We start from the raw sequence: 27,418 nt of genomic DNA on the forward strand, positions 1-27,418 counted from the left end.
TCGATTGGGCGCAGTCCCAATACGCTGCGATCAACGCATCAAAAGTGAGAGCCGAAAAACGAGAACCTGTGTTTTCGACATTTTTCAGCAGGTGCTTTTTCCTTCGTCATTTCTCTTCTGTTGATCCCACGCTCTTTTCGCTGCGATTTCTGAGTTCCTGAGGGTCCAATTGGTCAGATAAGGGTCATTCAAATCGAATCCGAGACCAAAAGTTTTTTGCTCAAAAAAAAAGTAAGGCTAACCCCTTTGTATTTTTGGCGAAAATTTTCGCGATTTTGAATTGTGCTGCAATAAATTCTTTCTGGCACTATTCCGACGTAATTTTGCGAGAGAAATCGATTGGGCGCAGTCCCAATACGCTGCGATCAACGCATCAAAAGTGAGAGCCGAAAAACGAGAACCTGTGTTTTCGACATTTTTCAGCAGGTGCTTTTTCCTTCGTCATTTCTCTCCTGCTGATCCCACGCTCTTTTCGCTGCGATTTCTGAGTTCCTGAGGGTCCAATTGGTCAGATAAGGGTCATTTAAATCGAATCCGAGACCAAAAGTTTTTTGCTCAAAAAAAAAGTAAGGCTAACCCCTTTGTATTTTTGGCGAAAATTTTCGCGATTTTGAATAGTGCTGCAATAAATTCTTTCTGGCACTATTCCGACGTAATTTTGCGAGAGAAATCGATTGGGCGCAGTCCCAATACGCTGCGATCAACGCAGCAAAAGTTAGAGCCGAAAAACGAGAACCTGTGTTTTCGACATTTTTCAGCAGGTGCTTTTTCCTTCGTTATTTCTCTCCTGTTGATCCCACGCTCTTTTCGCTGCGATTTCTGAGTTCCTGAGGGTCCAATTGGTCAGATAAGGGTCATTCAAATCGAATCCGAGACCAAAAGTTTTCTGCTCAAAAAAAAAGTAAGGCTAACCCCTTTGTATTTTTGGCGAAAATTTTCGCGATTTTGAATTGTGCTGCAATAAATTCTTTCTGGCACTATTCCGACGTAATTTTGCGAGAGAAATCGATTGGGCGCAGTCCCAATACGCTGCGATCAACGCATCAAAAGTTAGAGCCGAAAAACGAGAACCTGTGTTTTCGACATTTTTCAGCAGGTGCTTTTTCCTTCGTCATTTCTCTCCTGTTGATCCCACGCTCTTTTCGCTGCGATTTCTGAGTTCCTGATGGTCCAATTGGTCAGATAAGGGTCATTTAAATCGAATCCGAGACCAAAAGTTTTTTGCTCAAAAAAAAAGTAAGGCTAACCCCTTTGTATTTTTGGCGAAAATTTTCGCGATTTTGAATAGTGCTGCAATAAATTCTTTCTGGCACTATTCCGACGTAATTTTGCGAGAGAAATCGATTGGGCGCAGTCCCAATACGCTGCGATCAACGCATCAAAAGTGAGAGCCGAAAAACGAGAACCTGTGTTTTCGACATTTTTCAGCAGGTGCTTTTTCCTTCGTCATTTCTCTTCTGTTGATCCCACGCTCTTTTCGCTGCGATTTCTGAGTTCCTGAGGGTCCAATTGGTCAGATAAGGGTCATTCAAATCGAATCCGAGACCAAAAGTTTTTTGCTCAAAAAAAAAGTAAGGCTAACCCCTTTGTATTTTTGGCGAAAATTTTCGCGATTTTGAATTGTGCTGCAATAAATTCTTTCTGGCACTATTTCGACGTAATTTTGCGAGAGAAATCGATTGGGCGCAGTCCCAATACGCTGCGATCAACGCAGCAAAAGTTAGAGCCGAAAAACGAGAACCTGTGTTTTCGACATTTTTCAGCAGGTGCTTTTTCCTTCGTCATTTCTCTCCTGTTGATCCCACGCTCTTTTCGCTGCGATTTCTGAGTTCCTGAGGGTCCAATTGGTCAGATGAGGGTCATTTAAATCGAATCCGAGACCAAAAGTTTTTTGCTCAAAAAAAAAGTAAGGCTAACCCCTTTGTATTTTTGGCGAAAATTTTCGCGATTTTGAATTGTGCTGCAATAAATTCTTTCTGGCACTATTCCGACGTAATTTTGCGAGAGAAATCGATTGGGCGCAGTCCCAATACGCTGCGATCAACGCAGCAAAAGTTAGAGCCGAAAAACGAGAACCTGTGTTTTCGACATTTTTCAGCAGGTGCTTTTTCCTTCGTTATTTCTCTCCTGTTGATCCCACGCACTTTTCGCTGCGATTTCTGAGTTCCTGAGGGTCCAATTGGTCAAATAAGGGTCATTCAAATCGAATCCGAGACCAAAAGTTTTCTGCTCAAAAAAAAAGTAAGGCTAACCCCTTTGTATTTTTGGCGAAAATTTTCGCGATTTTGAATTGTGCTGCAATAAATTCTTTCTGGCACTATTCCGACGTAATTTTGCGAGAGAAATCGATTGGGCGCAGTCCCAATACGCTGCGATCAACGCAGCAAAAGTTAGAGCCGAAAAACGAGAACCTGTGTTTTCGACATTTTTCAGCAGGTGCTTTTTCCTTCGTTATTTCTCTCCTGTTGATCCCACGCTCTTTTCGCTGCGATTTCTGAGTTCCTGAGGGTCCAATTGGTCAGATAAGGGTCATTCAAATCGAATCCGAGACCAAAAGTTTTCTGCTCAAAAAAAAAGTAAGGCTAACCCCTTTGTATTTTTGGCGAAAATTTTCGCGATTTTGAATTGTGCTGCAATAAATTCTTTCTGGCACTATTCCGACGTAATTTTGCGAGAGAAATCGATTGGGCGCAGTCCCAATACGCTGCGATCAACGCATCAAAAGTTAGAGCCGAAAAACGAGAACCTGTGTTTTCGACATTTTTCAGCAGGTGCTTTTTCCTTCGTCATTTCTCTCCTGTTGATCCCACGCTCTTTTCGCTGCGATTTCTGAGTTCCTGATGGTCCAATTGGTCAGATAAGGGTCATTTAAATCGAATCCGAGACCAAAAGTTTTTTGCTCAAAAAAAAAGTAAGGCTAACCCCTTTGTATTTTTGGCGAAAATTTTCGCGATTTTGAATAGTGCTGCAATAAATTCTTTCTGGCACTATTCCGACGTAATTTTGCGAGAGAAATCGATTGGGCGCAGTCCCAATACGCTGCGATCAACGCATCAAAAGTGAGAGCCGAAAAACGAGAACCTGTGTTTTCGACATTTTTCAGCAGGTGCTTTTTCCTTCGTCATTTCTCTTCTGTTGATCCCACGCTCTTTTCGCTGCGATTTCTGAGTTCCTGAGGGTCCAATTGGTCAGATAAGGGTCATTCAAATCGAATCCGAGACCAAAAGTTTTTTGCTCAAAAAAAAAGTAAGGCTAACCCCTTTGTATTTTTGGCGAAAATTTTCGCGATTTTGAATTGTGCTGCAATAAATTCTTTCTGGCACTATTCCGACGTAATTTTGCGAGAGAAATCGATTGGGCGCAGTCCCAATACGCTGCGATCAACGCATCAAAAGTGAGAGCCGAAAAACGAGAACCTGTGTTTTCGACATTTTTCAGCAGGTGCTTTTTCCTTCGTCATTTCTCTCCTGCTGATCCCACGCTCTTTTCGCTGCGATTTCTGAGTTCCTGAGGGTCCAATTGGTCAGATAAGGGTCATTTAAATCGAATCCGAGACCAAAAGTTTTTTGCTCAAAAAAAAAGTAAGGCTAACCCCTTTGTATTTTTGGCGAAAATTTTCGCGATTTTGAATAGTGCTGCAATAAATTCTTTCTGGCACTATTCCGACGTAATTTTGCGAGAGAAATCGATTGGGCGCAGTCCCTATACGCTATGATCAACGCATCAAAAGTTAGAGTCAAAAAACGAGAACCTGTGTTTTCGACATTTTTCAGCAGGTGCTTTTTCCTTCGTTATTTCTCTCCTGTTGATCCCACGCTCTTTTCGCTGCGATTTCTGAGTTCCTGAGGGTCCAATTGGTCAGATAAGGGTCATTCAAATCGAATCCGAGACCAAAAGTTTTCTGCTCAAAAAAAAAGTAAGGCTAACCCCTTTGTATTTTTGGCGAAAATTTTCGCGATTTTGAATTGTGCTGCAATAAATTCTTTTTGGCACTATTCCGACGTAATTTTGCGAGAGAAATCGATTGGGCGCAGTCCCAATACGCTGCGATCAACGCATCAAAAGTTAGAGCCGAAAAACGAGAACCTGTGTTTTCGACATTTTTCAGCAGGTGCTTTTTCCTTCGTCATTTCTCTCCTGTTGATCCCACGCTCTTTTCGCTGCGATTTCTGAGTTCCTGAGGGTCCAATTGGTCAGATAAGGGTCATTTAAATTGAATCCGAGACCAAAAGTTTTTTGCTCAAAAAAAAAGTAAGGCTAACCCCTTTGTATTTTTGGCGAAAATTTTCGCGATTTTGAATAGTGCTGCAATAAATTCTTTCTGGCACTATTTCGACGTAATTTTGCGAGAGAAATCGATTGGGCGCAGTCCCAATACGCTGCGATCAACGCATCAAAAGTTAGAGCGGAAAAACGAGAACCTGTGTTTTCGACATTTTTCAGCAGGTGCTTTTTCCTTCGTCATTTCTCTCCTGTTGATCCCACGCTCTGTTCGCTGCGATTTCTGAGTTCCTGAGGGTCCAATTGGTCAGATAAGGGTCATTTAAATCGAATCCGAGACCAAAAGTTTTTTGCTCAAAAAAAAAGTAAGGCTAACCCCTTTGTATTTTTGGCGAAAATTTTCGCGATTTTGAATAGTGCTGCAATAAATTCTTTCTGGCACTAATCCGACGTAATTTTGCGAGAGAAATCGATTGGGCGCAGTCCCAATACGCTGCGATCAACGCATCAAAAGTTAGAGCCGAAAAACGAGAACCTGTGTTTTCGACATTTCTCAGCAGGTGCATTTTCCTTCGTCATTTCTCTCCTGTTGATCCCACGCTCTTTTCGCTGCGATTTCTGAGTTCCTGAGGGTCCAATTGGTCAGATAAGGGTCATTTGAATCGAATCCGAGACCAAAAGTTTTTTGCTCAAAAAAAAAGTAAGGCTAACCCCTTTGTATTTTTGGCGAAAATTTTCGCGATTTTGAATAGTGCTGCAATAAATTCTTTCTGGCACTATTCCGACGTAATTTTGCGAGAGAAATCGATTGGGCGCAGTCCCTATACGCTATGATCAACGCATCAAAAGTTAGAGTCAAAAAACGAGAACCTGTGTTTTCGACATTTTTCAGCAGGTGCTTTTTCCTTCGCCATTTCTCTCCTGTTGATCCCACGCTCTTTTCGCTGCGATTTCTGAGTTCCTGAGGGTCCAATTGGTCAGATAAGGGTCATTTAAATCGAATCCGAGACCAAAAGTTTTTTGCTCAAAAAAAAAGTAAGGCTAACCCCTTTGTATTTTTGGCGAAAATTTTCGCGATTTTGAATAGTGCTGCAATAAATTCTTTCTGGCACTATTCCGACGTAATTTTGCGAGAGAAATCGATTGGGCGCAGTCCCAATACGCTGCGATCAACGCATCAAAAGTTAGAGCGGAAAAACGAGAACCTGTGTTTTCGACATTTTTCAGCAGGTGCTTTTTCCTTCGCCATTTCTCTCCTGTTGATCCCACGCTCTTTTCGCTGCGATTTCTGAGTTTCTGAGGGTCCAATTGGTCAGATAAGGGTCATTCAAATCGAATCTGAGACCAAAAGTTTTTTGCCTAAAAAAAAAGTAAGGCTAACCCCTTTGTATTTTCGGCGAAAATTTTCGCGATTTTGAATAGTGCTGCAATAAATTCTTTCTGGCACTATTCCGACGTAATTTTGCGAGAGAAATCGATTGGGCGCAGTCCCAATACGCTGCGATCAACGCAGCAAAAGTTAGAGCCGAAAAACGAGAACCTGTGTTTTCGACATTTTTCAGCAGGTGCTTTTTCCTTCGTCATTTCTCTCCTGTTGATCCCACGCTCTTTTCGCTGCGATTTCTGAGTTCCTGAGGGTCCAATTGGTCAGATGAGGGTCATTTAAATCGAATCCGAGACCAAAAGTTTTTTGCTCAAAAAAAAAGTAAGGCTAACCCCTTTGTATTTTTGGCGAAAATTTTCGCGATTTTGAATAGTGCTGCAATAAATTCTTTCTGGCACTATTCCGACGTAATTTTGCGAGAGAAATCGATTGGGCGCAGTCCCAATACGCTGCGATCAACGCATCAAAAGTTAGAGCGGAAAAACGAGAACCTGTGTTTTCGACATTTTTCAGCAGGTGCTTTTTCCTTCGCCATTTCTCTCCTGTTGATCCCACGCTCTTTTCGCTGCGATTTCTGAGTTTCTGAGGGTCCAATTGGTCAGATAAGGGTCATTCAAATCGAATCTGAGACCAAAAGTTTTTTGCCTAAAAAAAAAGTAAGGCTAACCCCTTTGTATTTTCGGCGAAAATTTTCGCGATTTTGAATAGTGCTGCAATAAATTCTTTCTGGCACTATTCCGACGTAATTTTGCGAGAGAAATCGATTGGGCGCAGTCCCAATACGCTGCGATCAACGCAGCAAAAGTTAGAGCCGAAAAACGAGAACCTGTGTTTTCGACATTTTTCAGCAGGTGCTTTTTCCTTCGTCATTTCTCTCCTGTTGATCCCACGCTCTTTTCGCTGCGATTTCTGAGTTCCTGAGGGTCCAATTGGTCAGATGAGGGTCATTTAAATCGAATCCGAGACCAAAAGTTTTTTGCTCAAAAAAAAAGTAAGGCTAACCCCTTTGTATTTTTGGCGAAAATTTTCGCGATTTTGAATAGTGCTGCAATAAATTCTTTCTGGCACTATTCCGACGTAATTTTGCGAGAGAAATCGATTGGGCGCAGTCCCAATACGCTGCGATCAACGCATCAAAAGTTAGAGCCGAAAAACGAGAACCTGTGTTTTCGACATTTTTCAGCAGGTGCTTTTTCCTTCGTCATTTCTCTCCTGTTGATCCCACGCTCTGTTCGCTGCGATTTCTGAGTTCCTGAGGGTCCAATTGGTCAGATGAGGGTCATTCAAATCGAATCCGAGACCAAAAGTTTTTTGCTCAAAAAAAAAGTAAGGCTAACCCCTTTGTATTTTTGGCGAAAATTTTCGCAATTTTGAATAGTGCTGCAATAAATTCTTTCTGGCACTATTCCGACGTAATTTTGCGAGAGAAATCGACATTTTCCAGCAGGCGCCTTTTCCTCCCATACTCCTCACCTGTTGATATTACGCTCTTTTCGCTGCATTTTCCGAGTTCCCGGGGGTCGAATTGGTCAGAAAATATTCATACAAGTCGAATCTGAGACTACAAATTTCTGACTCCAAAGACGAAGAAAAAGTAGGGCTAACCGCTATTACGTGCAGTCGATGATCTGAAGGATCTCGTTCCACGTGACTAAAGAAGAATATATATATAATCTATTTCTGAGCGGTTCGAAATAGATTACTTTGGGCTTCGTTAGCATAAAGTGTCAACACACCTGCTGTGATGAAAGTCTAGTATTCTGGGTGACAGGATCTTAGTGGTATGGACAGGAAGAATAGATGGGAAACGTATTGTCCACAATGGTTTATATTTCGTATTCCTTATTATATGAAGTACAGTATTGCAAATGACAAATAGAGATTAAGAACGAGTAGAGTAATCAATCAAACTAATAAAGTGTGACAGAGCGAATTTAGTATGACTAAGTGCTACGTCACGGTTGAGGAAAAGGTGACTCAAGGAGTGGGCCACCTTGGGTATCGTGAGGGTGACTCTTAGGACGCACCACCGATTTGCCGAGCCGTTTCGTCAGGAAATCCTAAGTCTCCACGTAGCCTTTTCTATGTGATGGAAGGTCTTTTCCAATGGCCGGTCCGATCGATGGGGTGCACCACTCACTTATCTCCAGGCTGAGATCTCGATGATCTCATACTCCTTAATCACGACTGACTTGATGGTGTCGACGGATTACCGATTACAGCTCGATTTCGTCGGTGGTGGGGCGTTATTCTGCAGAGTAGCCATCGCGCCGCCTTCCGGTGTCGGTGCACTTCCTGACTCATCTGGTTGTGTGCGGGGCAGCGATTCTCGAAGGAATGCGCTGAGCAAGCAGCTTGACGCCTAGCGCGTGTCGCGAAAGTCAAAAGGGCCGTTCGTAACACCCCTTTGCACTTTTGGCGAAAATTTTCGCGATTCTGAAAAGTGCTGGAATAAATTCTTTCTGGCACTATTTCGAAGTAATTTTGCGAGACAAATCGATTAGACGCAGTTCCGATACGCTGCGAGCAGCGGATCAAAAGTTACAGCCAAAAAACCAGAACCTGTGTTTTCGACATTTTTCAGCACCTAACCTACCCTATACCCTACCCTACCTTACCCTACCGTACCCTACCCTATACCCTACTCTACCCTACCCTATACACTACCCTACCCTTCTCTTCGCACCCCATTTATTCTCCTGACCCTACTCCTACTCCTGATCCTACTTCTACTCCTACTCCCAATCCTAATCATACTCCTGAGCCTACTCCCACTCCCACTTCTGATCCTACTCCTAATCCTGATACTACTCCTACTGCTGATCCTGCTTCTACTTCTAGTTCATTAAATATTATAAAAATGTAATACTCACAGTGCACAAATCCTTGTCAGCCTCCTCCTCCTCGTCCTCCACCTCGTACACCTCCATCACCCGCATTCACCGCCAACCACCTCTAACGACTATTGCTGACCACCTCGGGTTATACCTCGAATACTGATAAACATTTCAAGTATTAGAACTTATCAAAAATATTGTGTAAGGATTAATTTAAATTTTTTATTGGCACATTTTACTAAGAAGCTTATGAGAAAATCATAAAAAATGATTGGAATTTTATTAGCGCATTGATAGCTACTGAATTTGTGCTTGCGCGAAAAATGAATCGAAATAATTTATTGTAAACAGGACAAGTTTGAAAAATTTTAGATGAAATGTAATTACAATTGCCATTAAATATTTTCAAAATGTTAAATTCACCGAGCACAAATCCTCGTCCTCCTCCTCGATAACCTCCGACCATCTCCAACCACCGCCAACCACCACCAACAACCACCGATAACCACCTCGGGTTATACCTTGAATAGTAATAAATATTTTCAGTATAAGAACACATTACAAATATTGTGTAACGACTGGTATTATTAACAATTAATTATCAATATAATAAATTTCATCAGCGCATTCATAGCTACTGAATTTGTGCTTGCGCGAATAATGAATTGAAATAATTGACTGTAAACATGACGAGTTTGAAAAATTTTACATGAAATATAATTACAATTGCCAAAAAATATTACAGTAATGTTATACACACCGTGCACAAATCCTTGTCCTCCTCGTCCACCTTGTCCTCTTCGTCTTCCCCGTCCTCCTCCTCGTCCACCTCGATCACCCGCAACCACCTCCAACGACCGCTAACCACCTCGGGTTATACCTCGAATACTAATAAATATTTTTAGTATTAGAACACATCAAGAATGTTGTGTAAGGATGAATATAATTTTTCATTGACACATTTTACCAAGAAGATTATGAGAAAATTTTCGAAATTTCATTACTGAACTTTGGTTTGCTCGATAAATGAATTGAAATAATTTATTGTAAACGTGACAAGTTTAAAAATTTTTAGATACAATATAATTACAATTGCCTTCAAATATTATAAAAATGTTATATTCACCGTGCAGAAATCCTTCTCCTGCTCCTCCTAGTTTTCCTCCTCGTCTATTTTTTGGTATTTGCTTCACAGTATACAGAATGAACACTGTCTTTGTGCATGTGACGCAAGCGAATCTATGCCCGTCAGATTTTCTCTATATAATGCTACAAATTACGTTTACACATACACGCATGTAAGTATAACGTATTGTGACTTTATGACAATGAATTTCGTTAAAAAATACCACAGAACAATCAGCTACGTGCTGACCAATTTGAAACTACGCATAGCAATTTTAGCTCTAATAGAACGACGTTATTGTCATGTATTCCTATTTGTACTATGCCAACCACTCACCAATTGCAATTTGTTGACCCTGGTCGTTAGGTTTTTTTTCCGATTCAAAATGTTATCTGAAGCATGCATATTGGTTTGATTGTACAAAACATGACGTTTTCAATAATCAAACTTGTAAACTTGAAAATTAGTCCCGAAGGTCAAAAGTCATCAGGTCAAAGACCTGGACCGTCAAAACCACGAAGTACTTGTCCCTGAAGTCGAATTTCACCAGGAAGCGGACCTGGAGCGCAGAACGTACGCAGCGCTTGTACTGAAAGTCGAGTTTCACCAGGTAGCGGACCTGGAGCGCTTTCCCTGGAACTCGAGTTGCACCTGAAAGCGGACCCGGAGCGCAGGATCCAGGAGGTTGAGAAGCCGGTACTCGAAATTTCCGGAGCGCGATTTTCGTACGTCCGCTCTACTGCGCGGTTGTTTCCAGACTGAGGAACTCGGTTAGCTGATTTTCGTCTATATAGATCGCTGACGTCTAGAGAAAAAAAATTTTGGGTGATATCACTTTCTGAACATCCGAACATCCAAACTATGGTTTCGACCTTTAATACTATGTACGATGTATAATGTATGATGTATGATGATATGATATGATGTACAATGATTTTAGTTTTCACATTTCAGACAACAAATACGCACTTTATCGTTCCTACCGATTCCAGACTCAAGCGGCTAGGCCCTTCGATGGTCAGCCGTTGACCAAAGATATATTCTTCCATGAACGGGTCAGCTAATAACGCTGCCGTTCTGTGACGCTTGGATGATAATAATTTTTGCTCGTACCTTTCAAATGTGTGTTAAAATACACTGGAAGTATCAAGAAGCTTCGTTCTCTCACCCTATCAAAAAACAAAAAAAATTCCCGAGAATCACCTTTTTAGGTCTTTAAATTAGGACACTGCGTTAAATACTGTCTCACATACGGAGCATCCATTTCATCTCGATCAAAATTAGCGCATCTGTGATGTATTACGGTTACTCTGAATTTTTTTCCATACGAACACTTTTCGAAAAACAATTCTGCTTCTCTACCCAACGTCGATACTTCACTTGCGACTAGCTAAAACAGCGTTTCGATTCTATGCCTAAAAGTTGTTGGAATAAATATGAATATTAATGTTATGGAATACACCGAGCGCGTGTCGAATAGAACCCCATTCAAAAATGAATAATTCTTCTATTTTCATATTATAGACGTATTATTGTAGGTAATCTAGTTTGTCTCCTGGAAAGTTATAAAATTTATAGTATGCATCACGTATCAATCGTTAATGGATCATATATGTATATCAATATCGTACATGGACCGCCTATACATATATACTTTTTGGTCTCTGCATCATTATTACGTCTGATCTATTATTATTTATGATCTATTATCAATTAAGATCAATGTGTACATTCTTTTCTTGGGTACCTATACTTTAATTGAATCACTGTTTTGCTACGAATTTTGGAAGAAATTTATTCTCATTATTAATTCCTTGTATCGCCGAGAAGTCGTTAAGTACACACGGGCTAAGTACTGTCTTGGACTTACCATTGCGAAGACTGTGTTACTCGGAAGGTGAATGCAGCCGGCATCATGTCGAAATCGGTAACTCTCTGATGTTTTGCAATAAGCTCTCAACTCTACCGTTGGAACATCTCAGGGGGCGTAAGCGCACGACGGTTCTCGGTTGTCATTCCAAAGCCCATCAGGGCAACTGTCTTTATATACTTTAGTCAACGTAGGAGGTGTTTGGTGGTGGTTGTAGTGATTGGAGGAGGTCGAGGAGGACGAGGACGACTACGACCACCCCCAAGGGCGGGATGAGGAGGAGGAGGGCGACGAGGTGGACAAGGAGGACGAAGGTGGTCGGAGATGGTCGGAGGTGGTTGACGGTGGCTGGAGGTGCTCGGAAGTAGTTGGGGGTGGTTGGCGGTGGACGCGGTTACGCGTCTTCTCACGGGGATGATCGAGCTGATCGACATTTCTAAGTCGCAGTCGACAAGTAATCTTACGTACTCACTTTGTACGGACCCAATCTCAAGCTTCCATACTGACACTACTGCTACGAATGTCGGTGCAGGGCCGTTAGGTAGATTCGTTAGAGTAGAACCTTCCTACGCTCCCAGGCCCACCTGGGCCCACTTGCCCGCCGAAAACTGGTCACAAAAACTTACCCAGGGGTATTCGTCTTTACATTCTTCAGTCAACAGTTGTGATATGTTGGTCAGTCCTGGTTAAAAAGAGATGAAAATGGGCGAAGTATATCTAAGAGATAATAAATAACAGTAAATATAATACTGTTCAACGATGTGATCTTCATTCTACAGGACGTCGAAACTGAAATCGTCAAAGATTGACTATAATTATTACTGAGATGAGATTTTCATGAAGCGTGGCAAACTTTAAATCGGAATTAACTTTGCTTCATAACTTCATTGCAGCGCATCAAATTGTATGTGCCAATTAATTGCTCAGGAACCATAGATATATTTATGCGTACATATGTTGACATTTTTTGAGGTCGTATATACACTGAAAAATATGAGTGACAGTTTTTAAACGTTTATATTCGTAAGCTTAACTTCTTTTCCTTGAACAAAGTGGAAAATTTGTCAAGAATTCCTCAATTTAACATGGTTAATTATTGAAAGCAGAGTACGGAACAATTCTTTTTTCTTTTTCTATATTTAAATAGTATACGTACGTGTTGTATGCCTTTTTCTTCGAATAATTTGATTCGAATGACCGTCACATAAGAAAAAAATCACAGTTGCACCTACTATTTTAGAGACTGGTCCATTTCTTTTGACGTTACCACATTCTTTTTCCGTAGTAAATTCAACTGTCAATGTAGTAACTTCGAACATTTCTGCAGTATCTTTAACAGAAAACTATAATAATTTTGACTGGGAGGTAGTAAATCCTACAGTTATTTTTTTCAGTGCAAGGACGTCTGAGAGGAATGTCAAAATGCAGCAATAAAAACAATTTGAGGAAGGAAACGAATCAAAAACTCAATATCAACCCACCTTCATCAAGAAAAAGGAAACTAGGAACGAAATTTCGTATGACTTACGTGTCTTGACCTACTTGTCACAGACCTGACGTAGGAATTTGAATAACAAAAGCGGTCAGCGCCTAATCAGATCTCGTTTAAAAAAATAAATAGTTAACGTTGAACTATCGTGTCGCCGTATTCGACAGAGGGTGCAATCTACTTTCTAAAACTCGTGCACTCCTTACCTAACCTCATTGAACTCTTCATCACATGCGATAGCAAATCACATCTTGCATGTCAAGCTGCAGCTCACTCCGACAATTATCTGATGGGATCATGCAAAGTTTGCAGTAATAAATTAAATTAATAAATTTTCAAAACATTTTTACAACAATTAGTGCATCGTGGTCTAATAGTCACATTTCACACTTTCTACTATACGTGGTCGGAAATCTGGTTGCAGAATTGGGAACTAGATTAATTCATTTGTCAGGTTAATCGACCACCGAACCGTTTTTCTTTAGCATGCGTTAACCGTTTCATGTGCAAAGACACTTCAACCGTAAGTATGATCGTCAATTCCAATAACAACTCGATGACGAATTTTCTACCATCGACTCATATGCGATCGCAAACAGACTCCCTTCCATCGGACTTTACGCAACCTTTTCGTCGTCTGGAAGCTTCTCACGTTTTCGAAGAAAGTCAAATAAGTCCAACAGAATAATGGAGGTGGTAACGTCGCATATAAAAGCTACCGTAACTCCGACGAAGATCACAGAGCTCAGTGAGTTTCAGTGTAACCAATCAAGCAACATGAACTCCTTCGTGATGGTGGGTTGGCTCAATTATCATTATATTCATTATTATAGTACAGTACCAAAAGTGCACCGAGAGAAAAGCGGATTATTGATAAGCGGCAAAACAATTTCCCATCATAGAAATCGTACATCCGTCGTCGAATACACCACTGAAATCTCCACAGAGAGTTATTCGCGTAAAGTCAAGCTTGTTTCTAATAGTTAAAAAAATTTTCGCAGATGACCAGCTTCGTTCTCCTGGCCGTTCTCGGCAGCGGTATCGCCGGTTTGGTACCGGCGGCTGTTTCGGCTCCGCTGGTTGCGGCACCCGCTGCGGTCGGGTACGCAAAGGCAGTGCCCTACAACATCCCGCCCTACGCCTCGAGGGTCGACATAAGCACGAGGAACCTGGCCGCCCCCTACGTCGCAGCCGCTCCCTACGTCGCGGCCCCCGCACTTCCGTACGCGGCACTTCCGTCGGCTCCACTCGTCGCTGCACCGGGCTTTGTGCCCTCGGCTTACGCCGGAAGTCTGGCCGCCCCATTGGCCCACGCCTACGCAGCTCACAGCGCCGCGATCGTGGGGTGAGGATCCGTGGATCACGAAAGCTCCGGATCGACGACCGCTTGCCAAGCACTCTGCACTGAACGATTTTTATTATTTTCTTTGCCGTAAATAAAATGATAATTGGAAAAAGAATTCTTACTTGTTCAGAGAGCGGATGATCAATCCTCTCAAACACTACATAATAAACCTTTTCCCAACTTCAGCGCGCTGCTGTTTGGTTTCTACAATTTCGAACGTAAGGGTTTTAGGGTTGTGGAAGGGTACGATGGATCAGGGAATTCGAAATTTGATGCACGGATCCCGTTAATCACCATTTTGCACTGTTTATTTCTTCAAATAATTTATACCCACCACAGAAGTTGTGTATAGCTGCAGCGAGACAATGGCAAGTTATTAAACTATGCAGGGAATATTTCATTTGAAATCCACGACCTTGGAGATTTTACCGTCTATACTATACACTGTGATAAATAAGACAATCGTAAATCATTCGTCTTTGAACTTATTACCCAGTGAAACAGAGTTACTTACTTGGGAGAAAATACACTTTCCCAGTTTTCCCAAGTGCCCAATTTCACCCCGGCTTCAATTACTTCGGATTTGATGTGATTGCTATGAATAGCAAGATGTTATGCATGGAGGACAGGCTTGTCGGAGACAGCGAAACGGCATTTCTTCCGCTGTATAAAGCAGGTATGCGTATAAAGAAGGAAGGAAATAAAAAGAACGTCCGTGTTTCCCGGTTTCATTTTCTAAAATAAAACAAAAGTACCTTGTTATCGTAACTTATTACTTTGGCGTCGGTGAATACTTGACTGACATTTTGCTGAGCGTTTTTATGGCTGTCGAAATGGAAGAAAACGACGAGGAAACCAAAGTCATGTTTTGCCATGGAATATTCCAGACAAAGGGAAATGTTGGAGCGTTCACGATCGACGGGGCTACGCCAGACTTCGTCCACGTGAGCGTCGACAGATTCGAAGGGTTAATCACCCTGTCATAATTGCCAGATGCATTGAACTGAAAGCGACGTCACGTCACTTGTAAAACCAGCGGAGATGTGATTCACGTGCAAGAAGCGAAGTTTCCAGATTTTTTTCCTCCAAAAAATCAGCTCCTTCTTTGCCGTATTTTCACTCAAAGATAAATAATGCTAAATTCTGGATAAAACTGATTATCGATCGACTTCACAAAACTCGGAAAAAACTCTTCTATTTTTACTTCTCTGTTCACGTTTGTCGAGAGAAAGACAATACGTCGAATGTTCCAATCAGCCGTAAATACTCAGTTTACAATTCGGGGGTTAGACTCGTATCGGTATAAATTAAAACCATGCATTGTCTTCTTCCTATATCGCAAAAAGAGAGTGGTATCATTTTTTGTTCTTTTACTCTGGGAATCTTGTATGCGTGCCACAAGGCAAGGTGGGTGCGCTTTATGCCGGAAGACAGACGAACGTTCGACGTAAAGACAATCATCAGGCTCAAAACAGGTTCGGCGATGCACCGCGAGAGCCTTGAATCGTATCCTGTTGTGAGAGGTTGGAGGAAAAAAAATTGGTGAAGCTGAGCGGAAGAAGTGGAATCGTGATCGCAAGAGGATTAAATTAATTGAAAGTTATTCACCGATCGCGATAAAATGCTACAGGCTATAAGGACCAATTAGAATCCACGGTCCTACATTTTTGCAGTCTGAGACAAGGTATTCAGTCGACAAAAAAAAAATACCGGTCTCAAGTTTAATACAAGTTAGAAGAATTTCAGTAACGACGCGTCGATAAATTCCCGCTCCTTTTTGTCCCTTTTTTATTTTTCTCCTGCACTCGTGCTTTCGCAACGAGCAATAAGAAGGCTGCGTATTATTCCATAGAAGCAACGCTGTCTACAAATTGCGTTTCACCGCTTGATATAACAGGACATGGAAAAATAAGATGTGGCATTCAACCGCGACCTTGAAAGGCAAGCATGCATAAGCTTGAGGCTTGAGAGGGTTCTATTCAAGCAAAAGTTCTCCTCATCGAATGGGATGCATTCATCTTGCTTCGTTTACATCATCTGTTCAATGCTCCCTGACAGTTCACTAGCATTTTTTCCTTCTTTCCAGGAACGCTGTCGACAAGGTCAGTGTTATATAACAAGGATGAAGCCTGGAAACTGTGCAAAGCGTAAGGACCGCTTCCACTCGATCAACTCGAGTGTCTGAAGTTAAAACGTGATCGGGAAACTAGCTTTCCAGAGTTGCGAAACCCGCCAAAAGTAACACAGTTTACGACTACCCAACAGTTTTTCTTCGTGAAATTTTTTTTCAATTCCTTCCATTTGTTTGTGCCAGTTGTTCCACGCGGACAACGTTCCGCAACACGGGGCTTCTTGAGATAATCGCATAAGTTACTGGATTTTCGAACTACCCTCAAAGCATTCGACGCTTCAGATATTGCGGCAACTTTTAATCGGATCCAGGGCACTCGGTTACCCAACGCGACTCCGCCTGCATCACTGCGCGTCGCGTCGTTTAAAAGTGAAACTCCCGTTTTCCTGAACGTCTTCCCGCCCGTTCGCCGTCCACCGTTTCGCCACGTACCAAAACGTGCCTTGCCTAGATATCGACAGTGCCTACTTCGAGCCTGATGTCCATGTCGTACGTAACTGTCGAACAGATTTGCAAGCGAGAAGCGTATCGCGTTCGAAACCGATACGTAATGCGACGCTCTGCAGCGTGTATCCCAAAATTGAAAAATATTTTTTGTGCAATTTCTTCCTCCACACTACCCGAAACTTTTCTCGCCAGAAGCCTCAGCAGCTCGAAATGCGTAACCGATTCAGATTTACCTGAGAAAGAATTCACGTCGAGATTAATTCAGTGTCGAAATTTGGGGAAATCTACCCTTTAATTTGGCAATCCGCGTCGCTATTACTGACAAGCACCCGATGATATCCCCAATTGATAAACCGACTGAAGGATTATAGCGTTGATCTATTGAACAGCGCTCTAGATCCTGCGATTCAAAAAACCGTGTTAAGTTAATGGAAGTCGGGCGTTTGGGCGCTCCGAGTGGAAGTCAACCTCGTAGATTAGAGAGACTCTAGAACAGAAGCGATTCCGTGTTCACCTCACGCGCCACGCGCATTCGAGAGTCCGGCTCCCTGCAATATCCGTCACCAAACCAATACCAAATATCCTGGAGGGGAACAATGTGCAAGGAATTAACGGAGAAAGAGGGAGCCCACCAGCTATTACCGGGTGTGGCTTGCCCGTAATACCTATAGACATTTGACCAAAGGTCATCTGGTATGCAGGAGAGGTGCGAATCCATTTCTTCGACATCGGTTGAGTACCCACCGCAGAAATGGTGAGGGATCCCCTGCCACCGTTGAAAAACCGACTATAAAAGCCAGCGTCCATAAGCCGAGTACATCGCAGTCTTCGCAGCGGATCCAACAAACCAAACCAATTCTCAAAATGATGACCAAGTGCCTCGTAAGTCATTATACTCTGTTTTGAAAGAATTGATAAGAAATCGTCCGAGCTTTGTTCTCGTCAATTATCACCGCGGTCGTAAGTCAAAGGGATCGCAGTCACTCGTCCTCACTTCTCATTTTAATCGTAAAATCTTCATTTCGCAGATCCTCCTCGCCGCCCTCGTGGCCGTTTGCTCCGGCGGTGCCGTTCCTCTGGCGGTACCAGCACCAGTTCCGGCTGCTCTGACCGTCGGAACTTTCGCGAGCAGCTACAACGCTCACGCCATCAACCACGCCATTGCCGCACCTTATGTAGCCCCAGCCGTAGCCGCCGCACCTTACGTAGCCCCAGCCGTAGCCGCCGCACCCTTTGCCGCAGCACCCTTGGCCGCAGCACCCTTAGCCTATTCCGCGTACCCAGCCATCAACGCCTACTCGGCTCCCCTGTTCGCCGGACGTCGTTAAGCTTCTCCGAACTTCGAACTCTCCCAGATAAGAAGAAAAGCAAGAGTTGCGAAGAGTTAACATTCACTGTGCGGAGATGCTGATCGATAATCTAAAACACGGCAGCTCAACCACCGAACTTATTCATTCGATTATAAATTTGATTGTAAATTCCGAAGAACAGACAAGGGTAGAGTGAATCTACGAATTTCCGGAACACCTTACTTACACCCGAGCACTTCGTGTTATCCACTTCTAAACTTCGTCGGTGTTGATAAAATACCGACCGGATTTCAAAGAGTTGGACTTTCTTATGCTGGAAAAAGTGTACAACTTTATCCTTGTACACGCTATATACAGTGTCGGTAAACCGGCGGCATACCTGTAATTATTTATTCTGGTACCACAGACGGCAAGTAAAACAGCCGGAGCAGAGATGTCCTCATCGAGCACTTGGTCTCTTATCCATCAGCGGAAATCCTGTGATCATTACATTATACATACATATATAGTTTATATTTTCGCAACTCAATTATTGGGAGGTATTATTTTCAATAAATAACATCTATGAGAGCAAATTATTTATTTAATCAACATGAATCTTTATCCAACAGTCTTGTGAAATCGTTCGTGATCCGCTACCGCATTATATAAATTCACATAATATTGTGTGCGTCATGTCGCAGATTGCCAGTCAACTCGCGGTTATGCGACACAGTCACTTGGTTTAACGTTACAGCCAGGAAATATGAGGCCCGAGGCGTTATTCAAACACAGCGCCCTAGGATAATCTTGAATGCAAAGCTGATAAAAATAACAGAAAAGAAGCCGTTTGTCCGGCAGTCGTGCGTGAGAAATTACTTGCTCCAAATTTACAGTTTGTCTTTGCGCAATGGTCTAGTTCCAGCATCGTTCTCTGCACGTTCATGCGTGGTTGGTATATTGCAGTGCTGTATTACAGCTAAATTACCAGTTCGGAACTTCCGTAGTAAAGTAGTAACAATGATGATTTGAATTCGTGAATACACGTATCAAGGCGTCGGCGACCTTGCAATAAAAATGCTACACACTTTCCCAAATAAATGGAATACATGTAGCTGCTATAATAGGACACGCAAAAGAAGTGACAGAGTTGAAATTGCGCAATCTTATCGTAGACGTGAGTTTTCGAACGGTCTGATTATCTCCCGCTCTTCTCGTTGCGATTAAATCAATAGTAGAGGCAGCAATAACGAACCTTAAAAACAATTCACCCAATCAACCCTGTCATGCGAGTAGAACGGGGTAGTTGCGCACGGGTTGCCTGGGAGAGGAACATTTGAAGGACTGTTTAGGTTGTCTGACTGCTTTTTTTCCACTGAATAAATTGGCATCAGGAAACTGGAGTCTAAAAGGATCCGCGAACTGCGGGGTAGTTAATTAGTTTTATTACATATCAGTTCAGCACAGACGCGTTCCAAAACGCGACAGTGAATCAATCATGCGTGAAATCGTACATCTTCAAGCCGGGCAATGCGGCAACCAAATTGGAGCCAAGGTAAGAATCGACGTCCGTCCTCGTCACACGTCTCAATAGCCCTAATTGTCAGCGTGTTAAACGCAAAATACAGAATTCGCAAATACTCCCACGATAACGAAATTTCTTATCAACTCATCGAAATTTTTCCCTTCGACTAGTTCTGGGAGGTGATTTCCGACGAGCACGGCATCGATCCGACCGGCACGTACCACGGCGACTCGGATCTGCAGCTGGAGCGGATTAACGTCTACTACAACGAGGCGACTGGGGGCAAATACGTGCCGAGGGCGATCCTGGTGGACCTTGAGCCGGGGACCATGGACGCGGTGCGCTCGGGTCCGTTCGGGCAGATATTCCGGCCCGACAATTTCGTCTTCGGGCAGAGCGGCGCCGGGAACAACTGGGCGAAGGGCCACTACACGGAGGGTGCGGAGCTGGTGGACTCGGTCCTGGACGTCGTGAGGAAGGAGGCGGAGAGCTGCGACTGCTTGCAGGGCTTCCAACTGACGCACTCACTGGGCGGCGGGACCGGCGCTGGAATGGGAACTCTACTGATATCGAAGATCCGCGAGGAGTATCCCGACCGTATAATGATGACCTTCAGCGTGGTACCCTCGCCCAAGGTCTCCGACACCGTGGTCGAGCCCTACAACTGCACCTTGTCGGTCCATCAGCTGGTGGAGAACACCGACGAGTCGTACTGCATCGACAACGAGGCCCTCTACGACATCTGCTTCAGGACCCTGAAGCTGACCACCCCGACCTACGGGGACCTTAACCATCTTGTCAGCGCCACGCTCAGCGGTGTTACGACCTGCCTCAGATTCCCCGGACAGCTGAACGCAGACCTGAGGAAACTCGCCGTGAACATGGTGCCCTTCCCTCGGCTCCACTTCTTCATCCCCGGGTTCGCACCCCTCACTTCCCGCGGTTCGCAACAGTACCGAGCTCTAACGGTCCCCGAACTCACTCAGCAGATGTTCGACGCGAAGAACATGATGGCGGCCTGCGACCCCCGGCACGGTAGGTACCTCACCGTGGCCGCGGTCTTCAGGGGTAGGATGTCCATGAAGGAGGTCGACGAGCAGATGCTCAACATTCAGAACAAGAACAGCAGTTACTTCGTCGAGTGGATACCGAGTAACGTGAAAACCGCGGTCTGCGACATCCCGCCTCGCGGTCTCAAGATGTCCGCCACGTTCATCGGGAACTCAACCGCGATACAGGAGCTCTTCAAACGCGTTTCCGAACAGTTCACAGCGATGTTCAGGCGCAAGGCTTTCCTTCATTGGTACACCGGCGAGGGCATGGACGAGATGGAGTTCACCGAGGCCGAGAGCAACATGAACGACTTGGTCTCCGAGTACCAGCAGTACCAGGACGCCACCGCCGAAGAGGACGGGGAGTTTGACGAAGAGGAGGAGGGCGAGGGCGAGGACAAGTGATCAAGGGATTTCCGGATCCACACGACGACTGAACGGATGATCGGAAAATTGATAAAACTATTAAGAAAAACTATATACCGGCAAACATACCCTGGCGACCGTACCCTCACATCTAGGTACTTGTCGCGGTTCCTTTCTCTCCACCTGATCAACACAATGTCTGTACTTTCTTTCCCCATAAATGTTTAACGGTTTTGATCGTGACATTGTAGTATTAGTAAAAATTTGATAAGACTAAGCTGTAAGGGTCATTGTTGCTGTTCATATTGTTGTCCATGTGTCAAAAATCTCATGTTTGAGGATTGAATAAATTCATAAATCTATAATCGAATGTAAAAGATTTGAGTTTGAGAAGATGGAGATCGGTTCGTTGGAAATTTTATTTCAATAATTCCAAGTCCTCATCTAATATTTGAAAATATCAGTGTATAGAAAATTCACAATATTATACGTACTAGTATAATATAGAATAAAGAAAAATAAAATAGAGAACTCGTAGTACGTCAGGAATCAAACAACAATCACTATATTCAAGATTCTTTATCGTCTTCAGCGAACTTGCAAAAATTGTTTCTGCATTCATGTGCCATTTCATTTTGTCCGTATTCTGTTCTTTCTACTTCGGTCTCTAAAAACCGTACCATATAGGCATATATACCGGCAATTACAAGTAATTGCATACGTTTTCCAACCCCGTTGTCACCCGATTGACCGCGGTTATATACTCATTATATGCAATTGTAAATTTTACTTGCACAAGCGCTTGCCCCAAGGGCGTTTCGCAGCGGATTTAGCTGTCGGCAACATTTCGTGCGAATGTAGGCTACTCGATCGCTCGCCACAGTATAACTGACCTGGCAATATTCTGCAATCTCGTATCACACGCGATAAGAATCTATCGCCGCTAATGGTTTATTTTTATTTTTTAAAACCAATTCCGGCGCAAAAACGGCGACAGAACTCGTTACCATAATGACCGAGATAATGATATAATGTTTGCCAACACCATTGACGAAAAAAAAAAAAAAAAAAAACAATTTCAAGAATATACCTCGAACTGTTTTTTATATATAATTATAACGTAATTGAAGGTATTTCTGTTTAAAATTCGCGAGAAATTTTTGCATATCGCAATGATTTGAAGCTACTTATTAGATAACGTAATAATTATACTAATAACACTAACTAATCTGACCATTAAAAATAGCGAAGGTCATTAACGTTCTGCGTTATGCATAACAGTAATGCGTGTGCCTAAATTTACATTTGATCATTGAAAGATCGTGCTAATTATCATTTACTACGTAACCAATTCAATTCCGTATTTATAAATAATTATCATACATGGGATGTACAAACTGCACGAGTTTATCCGCTGATATGTAACTACCCACCTATGAATACGCAACAAGAGGCTGGCTCAACCCGTGCGCGAAGTATTGGATCAGCTTAACAGATGAATTAGATAAGCTTAGTGTACCATGCGTAATTGTGATCATTCGTTACCACTGGCTTTGGAGATAATTATATTTAGTCATCGTGATCAATGACGATTCAGTTCACCAAATTCTTAGTCCATTTCGTTTCTGTTTTAATCGTGCAGACGTCTTTGCGCATTCGACGTCCAATAATCAATATCGATTATTGTATAGATCCAGCCAAGCGTCCCGATGAATAAACCATTCCCTCGTTCTGTTCACGCGTCGCTGAATCGTCGACAATAAGTTACGGATAAATACCTCGTAAAGATAATACCTTCGGAAGTATCGCACATGTATACTTATTGCACATTTACCGATAGGATAATTGTTCAACGATTTAGTAACATTTTATTCACAATTGAAAGTATAATCGAGCATTATCGCCATCGCTATATTCCCCTTACACGATTATTCAATTGAACAATTAATTCATAGGAGAGTAAACCTTACCCCCGATTCGAAAATGGAGTTACGTGAGCATTACGTGACTGCACTTTTGTTGGTATCCATTGCCAATGAAGATTGAGTTGCGTCAAGCTAGGGGTAAGCTTTTCCTGTTGCGAATTCGTCTTCGCAGGATTCGTTACGATGAACAAATGCCGAGGATTCACATCGATGATTCACGACACCGTGCAGGGAATAAAATCATTGGGGCTGTTCCATTGGGTTACTATTGAGAGCTCACGGGACCATTTGCCATTGACTCTTCGCTGTCTCTTTTACATTGCCTCACACCGTTAGAATATGGCGATTATGAGAATTTTCCATGAGTTTATCATTGAACGTGAGTAGAAATCGCATTGCTCTTAGAATTTTCTTATTCCATTGACATTGAACGTTAATGGTAACCATTCCATACTACTCATTGCCCAACCAGGTTCATTTCTATGATTACCTACTTTATTCTTTGTCAAATATCTACCAATACATAATATATCAGGCATGCAGCATTTTCGACCTGATTGCGAAACGGTTAATTTCTATTGCTGAATCGCATTAGCATTGAAATGAAAAGATTCTATCCTATAAGAATCGTACCAAGCAGTTTATACTGCAATTCCGAAGGTTCGATCGCGGGCATTAGAAGGACGTGGGAATAATAAATTCACTACGCAGCTTTACTCTAATGAAATAATAACAAAGATCTACCACTTTTCTAGTCACAGTTATGCATGTACAGGGTTATTAGTTTATTAGTTTGTGTACCGATCTCTTATCCTCGAGATAATCCTTGCAGTCGTGTACCGATTCGATGTGTACACGTAACCTGACCAGGGCGTTGGTATGAAATTTATTATACCGCCGAGGTGCAAGTAACACACATTTATTATCACTATCTCTGTTATGCATACGTGTAAAAATTTGTACTACACGCATACCATGCGGTGGCCTATAAGCCTGTATCGCTTTGGCTTGCATCTTGTGCGTCGCCTGCAGACACAGTGAGTCACTCGTTTCTCTTACCGTTACAGTTCAAATATCATTAGCATTAAAACTCATTGGTTATTTTCACACAGTCTATTGCACTACGAACAACAGGTGGAAGTTGTTTTCTATTTTCTTATCGCGAATCTCACATCGTTTTACTTCGGGCAGATTTTCAACTTGGTCCTGCTCTGTGGGCACGAGAAGGGGCAGGTCGTCGATCCTGTTGTCTCATCTTACTCAGGAAAAATGTGCATATACTTTTCGAACATGTATATTTTTATAAGTACCCCGAATGAAACGGATTTCCCGGTCTTTCGAATCACTCGTACGATTGTGGTTAGTAAAATAGGTCGAAAGAAAGAGGGACATTTGCTTTTAAGACACTGGATTACCTCGGCTTGAAAGCACGGCGAACTTTGTCATGAAGAAATTTTCCGAAGTCCTGCCTTCGGGACGTGAAAGCATAATATACCTCTTTAAGGCGTTATACCGGTGATTTTGCGAGCCGTCTGGTCCTTACGAATCGAAGCGTAACATGAAAGTACGAGTTATCCAAACGTGTTACATGTATTATGTCACACGATGCAGGGAGATTCCGAATGACAGCGACCTAGATACAAGGCCTCCCAAGACCTCTCTTCACGGTTGAGAAGTCAGCCGGAGAGGAGAGAACAGAGGCTGGAGACGTGAGGTTAGAAAGAGAGAGAGGCTCGCACGATCATGCAGGGCGTTAATAATTGCCGGTAGTCGAGCGATCTCGTTTAAAGCTATGGTCATTATCTCAAGGCGTTTCGTCGATGTGAATTTTTTACACCTGTCCTTATTTTTATTCGTTTGTTTGTTTTTTTCTTTTTTTTTTTTTACCGTTTTTGCTTCCTCCTGCACGCGCTTGCGAAGGCAGGCGAATGGTCCGAGTGTTTGCGCGAGGTTCCCATCGTTTAGAAGCGATAATAGGAGAGTCGACCTTCGAGGACCTTCCTCGACGTACACAGGCTCCAGGATGCGATGGCGTTGGTGATTCAGGCAACACGCCCTGGCCTCCGTCCTCGTCCACCCCTCGCCGCATCTCGCCAAGCCTATTCCCCTCCAAATTAGTTCTGGGGGTAATTTTTTTTCCAACTCCATTCTTCGACAACTCTCCTGACCATTCTCCTGCCGTGCGGGTAAGAGTTATTCAGCTATATAAGAGGGCGCGCTTTGCCTACATCCACACAGTCAGCAGCACTCGTCTAGCAACAGCACAAGACCAAGTCAAACACACTACTGCAACATGTTCAAGCTGGTGAGTCTCAGACTTTAATCTGCCGCCTCGTTCCTTCAACGATTTTGAATTTTCGATCCAGCACCGACATCCGGGATACAGTTTGTCACTTCGTATACAAATTCAGTTTCGCCGGAACAGCGCGGACTCGAAATTTTCTTTTATAATTATTAATTTTCCGAAGTTATGAATTCCGGACAGTGAATAACTTTGCAGATTGTATATTTCAACTCAAATTTATGTGCAGAATTTCACATCGTACGTCTGAATTGCAAGGTGTAAAGAAAAAACTTGTAGCGAATGATTCCTTTTCAAGATTCGTAAATACCGGGATTTCGCAATTTTATCTCACTGTTGCGGGAATTATCTTGAATTCCCATTTCAACAACGAATCGACTCTGAAATAATGAATATGTTTTTATTCACGCTAAAGTTATCTTTAAACTTGAAATCAACAAAATGAGGCAATACGCACAACATTGACGGAGATACGTGTCTCATAATTTTTCATTCGCATTTACAATCCAGTATAATTTTTAAACGCGGATTAGACCTTACGATTTTCAAATATTTTACTCGCCGGTCAGAAGCAAACTCCGAATTTCTATTCTACATCGAAAGAACCGAATCGCCCGGATACGCTGACGGAAATTTCTATTGCTGTGGTTACCGCACAATCCTTAACTATATTCGTTCATCACCACAATCGAAAAATACAGTACCGCGTGCAACATAAAATAAATTTTATTGCTTTAAACAGAAAATCCAGTACGCGTTACTAATTCTTTGCGATTATCGTAACTGAGACAATTTGATACTGGTACAAGTTCCAGTCAACATTACGAGTTCTCATTTAGGTGAAAAAAAAAAAATACACCAACCAAAGAAACAAATTCAACGTTGCGATAATCAGAAAATTCAGTTAAAACAGTTCTTAACAGTTAATCGTAACAAATGGTCTGGTAATTCGAAAGGTATTCAGGTATATTTAACCGTTTATCGTAACGTCTATACTATTATACTAGAATAATGTTGTCACCAAGAACATGAGAAATGGAAATTTTCGTCTCATTACCAATCGGCAATTTTTCAAAAATGAAAAACTTCATCCCCGTAAATCGGTGCGCAGGTACTCCTCGTCGCCTCTCTGGCCTACGCTTCCGCCGGAATCATCCCCTCCTACGGAGGCTACGGATACGGCTCTCTCGGTCACGGCGTCGCCGTCGCAGCCCCAGCCGTGAGCTACGCAGCTCCAGCCGTGAGCTACGCCGCCCATGCCGCCCCCGTCGTGAGCTACGCCGCTCACACCGCTCCGGTTGCCTACGCCGCTCATGCCCCAGTGGCCACCAGCTACGCGAACACCTACAAGGTGATCGATTGCGAGCCAAATTTGGAACGGAGTAACGGAGCCTTCGATTTTTGACCCGTCGGTTTTCCTCCCTTTTCCGCAGGTCTCTTACCCCGCAGCCCACGTCGCTAAGGTCGCCGTTGCCGCCCCGGCTCTGAGCTACGCCGCCGCGCCCGCCCTCGCCTACGGACACGGACTTGGATACGGATACTCAGCAGGCTACGGACACGGTCTTGGTTACGGATACGGCGGATACGGATACGGCCACGGCACATACGTCCACTAAGTCATAAACGAATCGCTCAACCTATGCATGAATTGTACATAGTTTTACGATCGTCGTGCTGCACGTACATGTAATTAACCGAACGACACCTGCGACGACCGCGATGAAATCCAAAGTCGACGAAATTAATGCCCATCCGGTGTAATGTGAAATAAAATGCAAATTTCTGTAACGTAATACGCTGTCCCTGATTTCTCAATGATTCATTAGTCCAGTTAAGTATCCCACCGAAAGTGATTTAATGTCAGATTCTTTTTCGCTTGTCTTCTGCGGAATATTAAAAATTCATAACGACGGCTAGCGAAAGTAGCGTTAAGTAGAAACGTGACTGTGGTGGTCAGACCTCTTACAGTCCTGCGATGAATCGGTCGTCTCGACTTACCGGAACCCATTACAGACACGAGTCGCAGTCGATCGATCTACGAGCTCCGTTAAGCTCGCGATAATTACGAAAGTGAATTTTTACGCTTTTAGCATTGTAGATCGAACGATT

At 43.0% G+C, this 27,418-nt stretch overlaps 4 protein-coding genes and 1 long non-coding RNA gene across 5 annotated transcripts; 4 read left to right on the forward strand and 1 right to left on the reverse strand.

Annotated features, from left to right (window-relative positions):
- Positions 1-8,862: 8,862 nt before the first annotated feature.
- Positions 8,863-11,639, reverse strand: LOC138190452 (uncharacterized). The gene is made up of 3 exons (XR_011176427.1): positions 11,439-11,639; positions 9,203-9,330; positions 8,863-8,963 (listed from the first exon to the last, which is right to left on the reverse strand). It is a non-coding gene; the product is annotated as an uncharacterized lncRNA (long non-coding RNA).
- A 2,036-nt stretch (positions 11,640-13,675) lies between these two features.
- On the forward strand, positions 13,676-14,387 carry LOC124211176 (cuticle protein 16.5-like). Its single transcript, XM_046609983.2, has 2 exons — positions 13,676-13,722; positions 13,929-14,387. The coding sequence occupies exons 1-2, from the start codon at positions 13,705-13,707 to the stop codon at positions 14,274-14,276; spliced, it is 366 nt and encodes a 121-aa protein (XP_046465939.1). The 5' UTR covers positions 13,676-13,704; the 3' UTR covers positions 14,277-14,387.
- A 3,190-nt stretch (positions 14,388-17,577) lies between these two features.
- On the forward strand, positions 17,578-18,735 carry LOC124211366 (cuticle protein 16.5-like). The gene is made up of 2 exons (XM_046610353.1): positions 17,578-17,732; positions 17,879-18,735. The coding sequence occupies exons 1-2, from the start codon at positions 17,715-17,717 to the stop codon at positions 18,176-18,178; spliced, it is 318 nt and encodes a 105-aa protein (XP_046466309.1). The 5' UTR covers positions 17,578-17,714; the 3' UTR covers positions 18,179-18,735.
- An 803-nt stretch (positions 18,736-19,538) lies between these two features.
- Positions 19,539-21,395, forward strand: LOC124211361 (tubulin beta chain). The gene is made up of 2 exons (XM_046610348.2): positions 19,539-19,694; positions 19,835-21,395. Exons 1-2 carry the CDS (start codon positions 19,638-19,640, stop codon positions 21,119-21,121), a joined length of 1,344 nt encoding a protein of 447 aa, XP_046466304.1. The 5' UTR covers positions 19,539-19,637; the 3' UTR covers positions 21,122-21,395.
- Positions 21,396-25,157: 3,762 nt separating this feature from the next.
- LOC124211364 (cuticle protein 65-like) lies at positions 25,158-27,102 on the forward strand. The gene is made up of 3 exons (XM_046610350.1): positions 25,158-25,312; positions 26,421-26,660; positions 26,743-27,102. Exons 1-3 carry the CDS (start codon positions 25,301-25,303, stop codon positions 26,923-26,925), a joined length of 435 nt encoding a protein of 144 aa, XP_046466306.1. The 5' UTR covers positions 25,158-25,300; the 3' UTR covers positions 26,926-27,102.
- The last annotated feature ends 316 nt before the right edge of the window (positions 27,103-27,418 follow it).

The sequence above is a fragment of the Neodiprion pinetum genome, chromosome 2 (genome assembly GCF_021155775.2).
Source record: "Neodiprion pinetum isolate iyNeoPine1 chromosome 2, iyNeoPine1.2, whole genome shotgun sequence".
In the NCBI taxonomy this organism is placed as follows: Eukaryota; Metazoa; Arthropoda; class Insecta; order Hymenoptera; family Diprionidae; genus Neodiprion; species Neodiprion pinetum.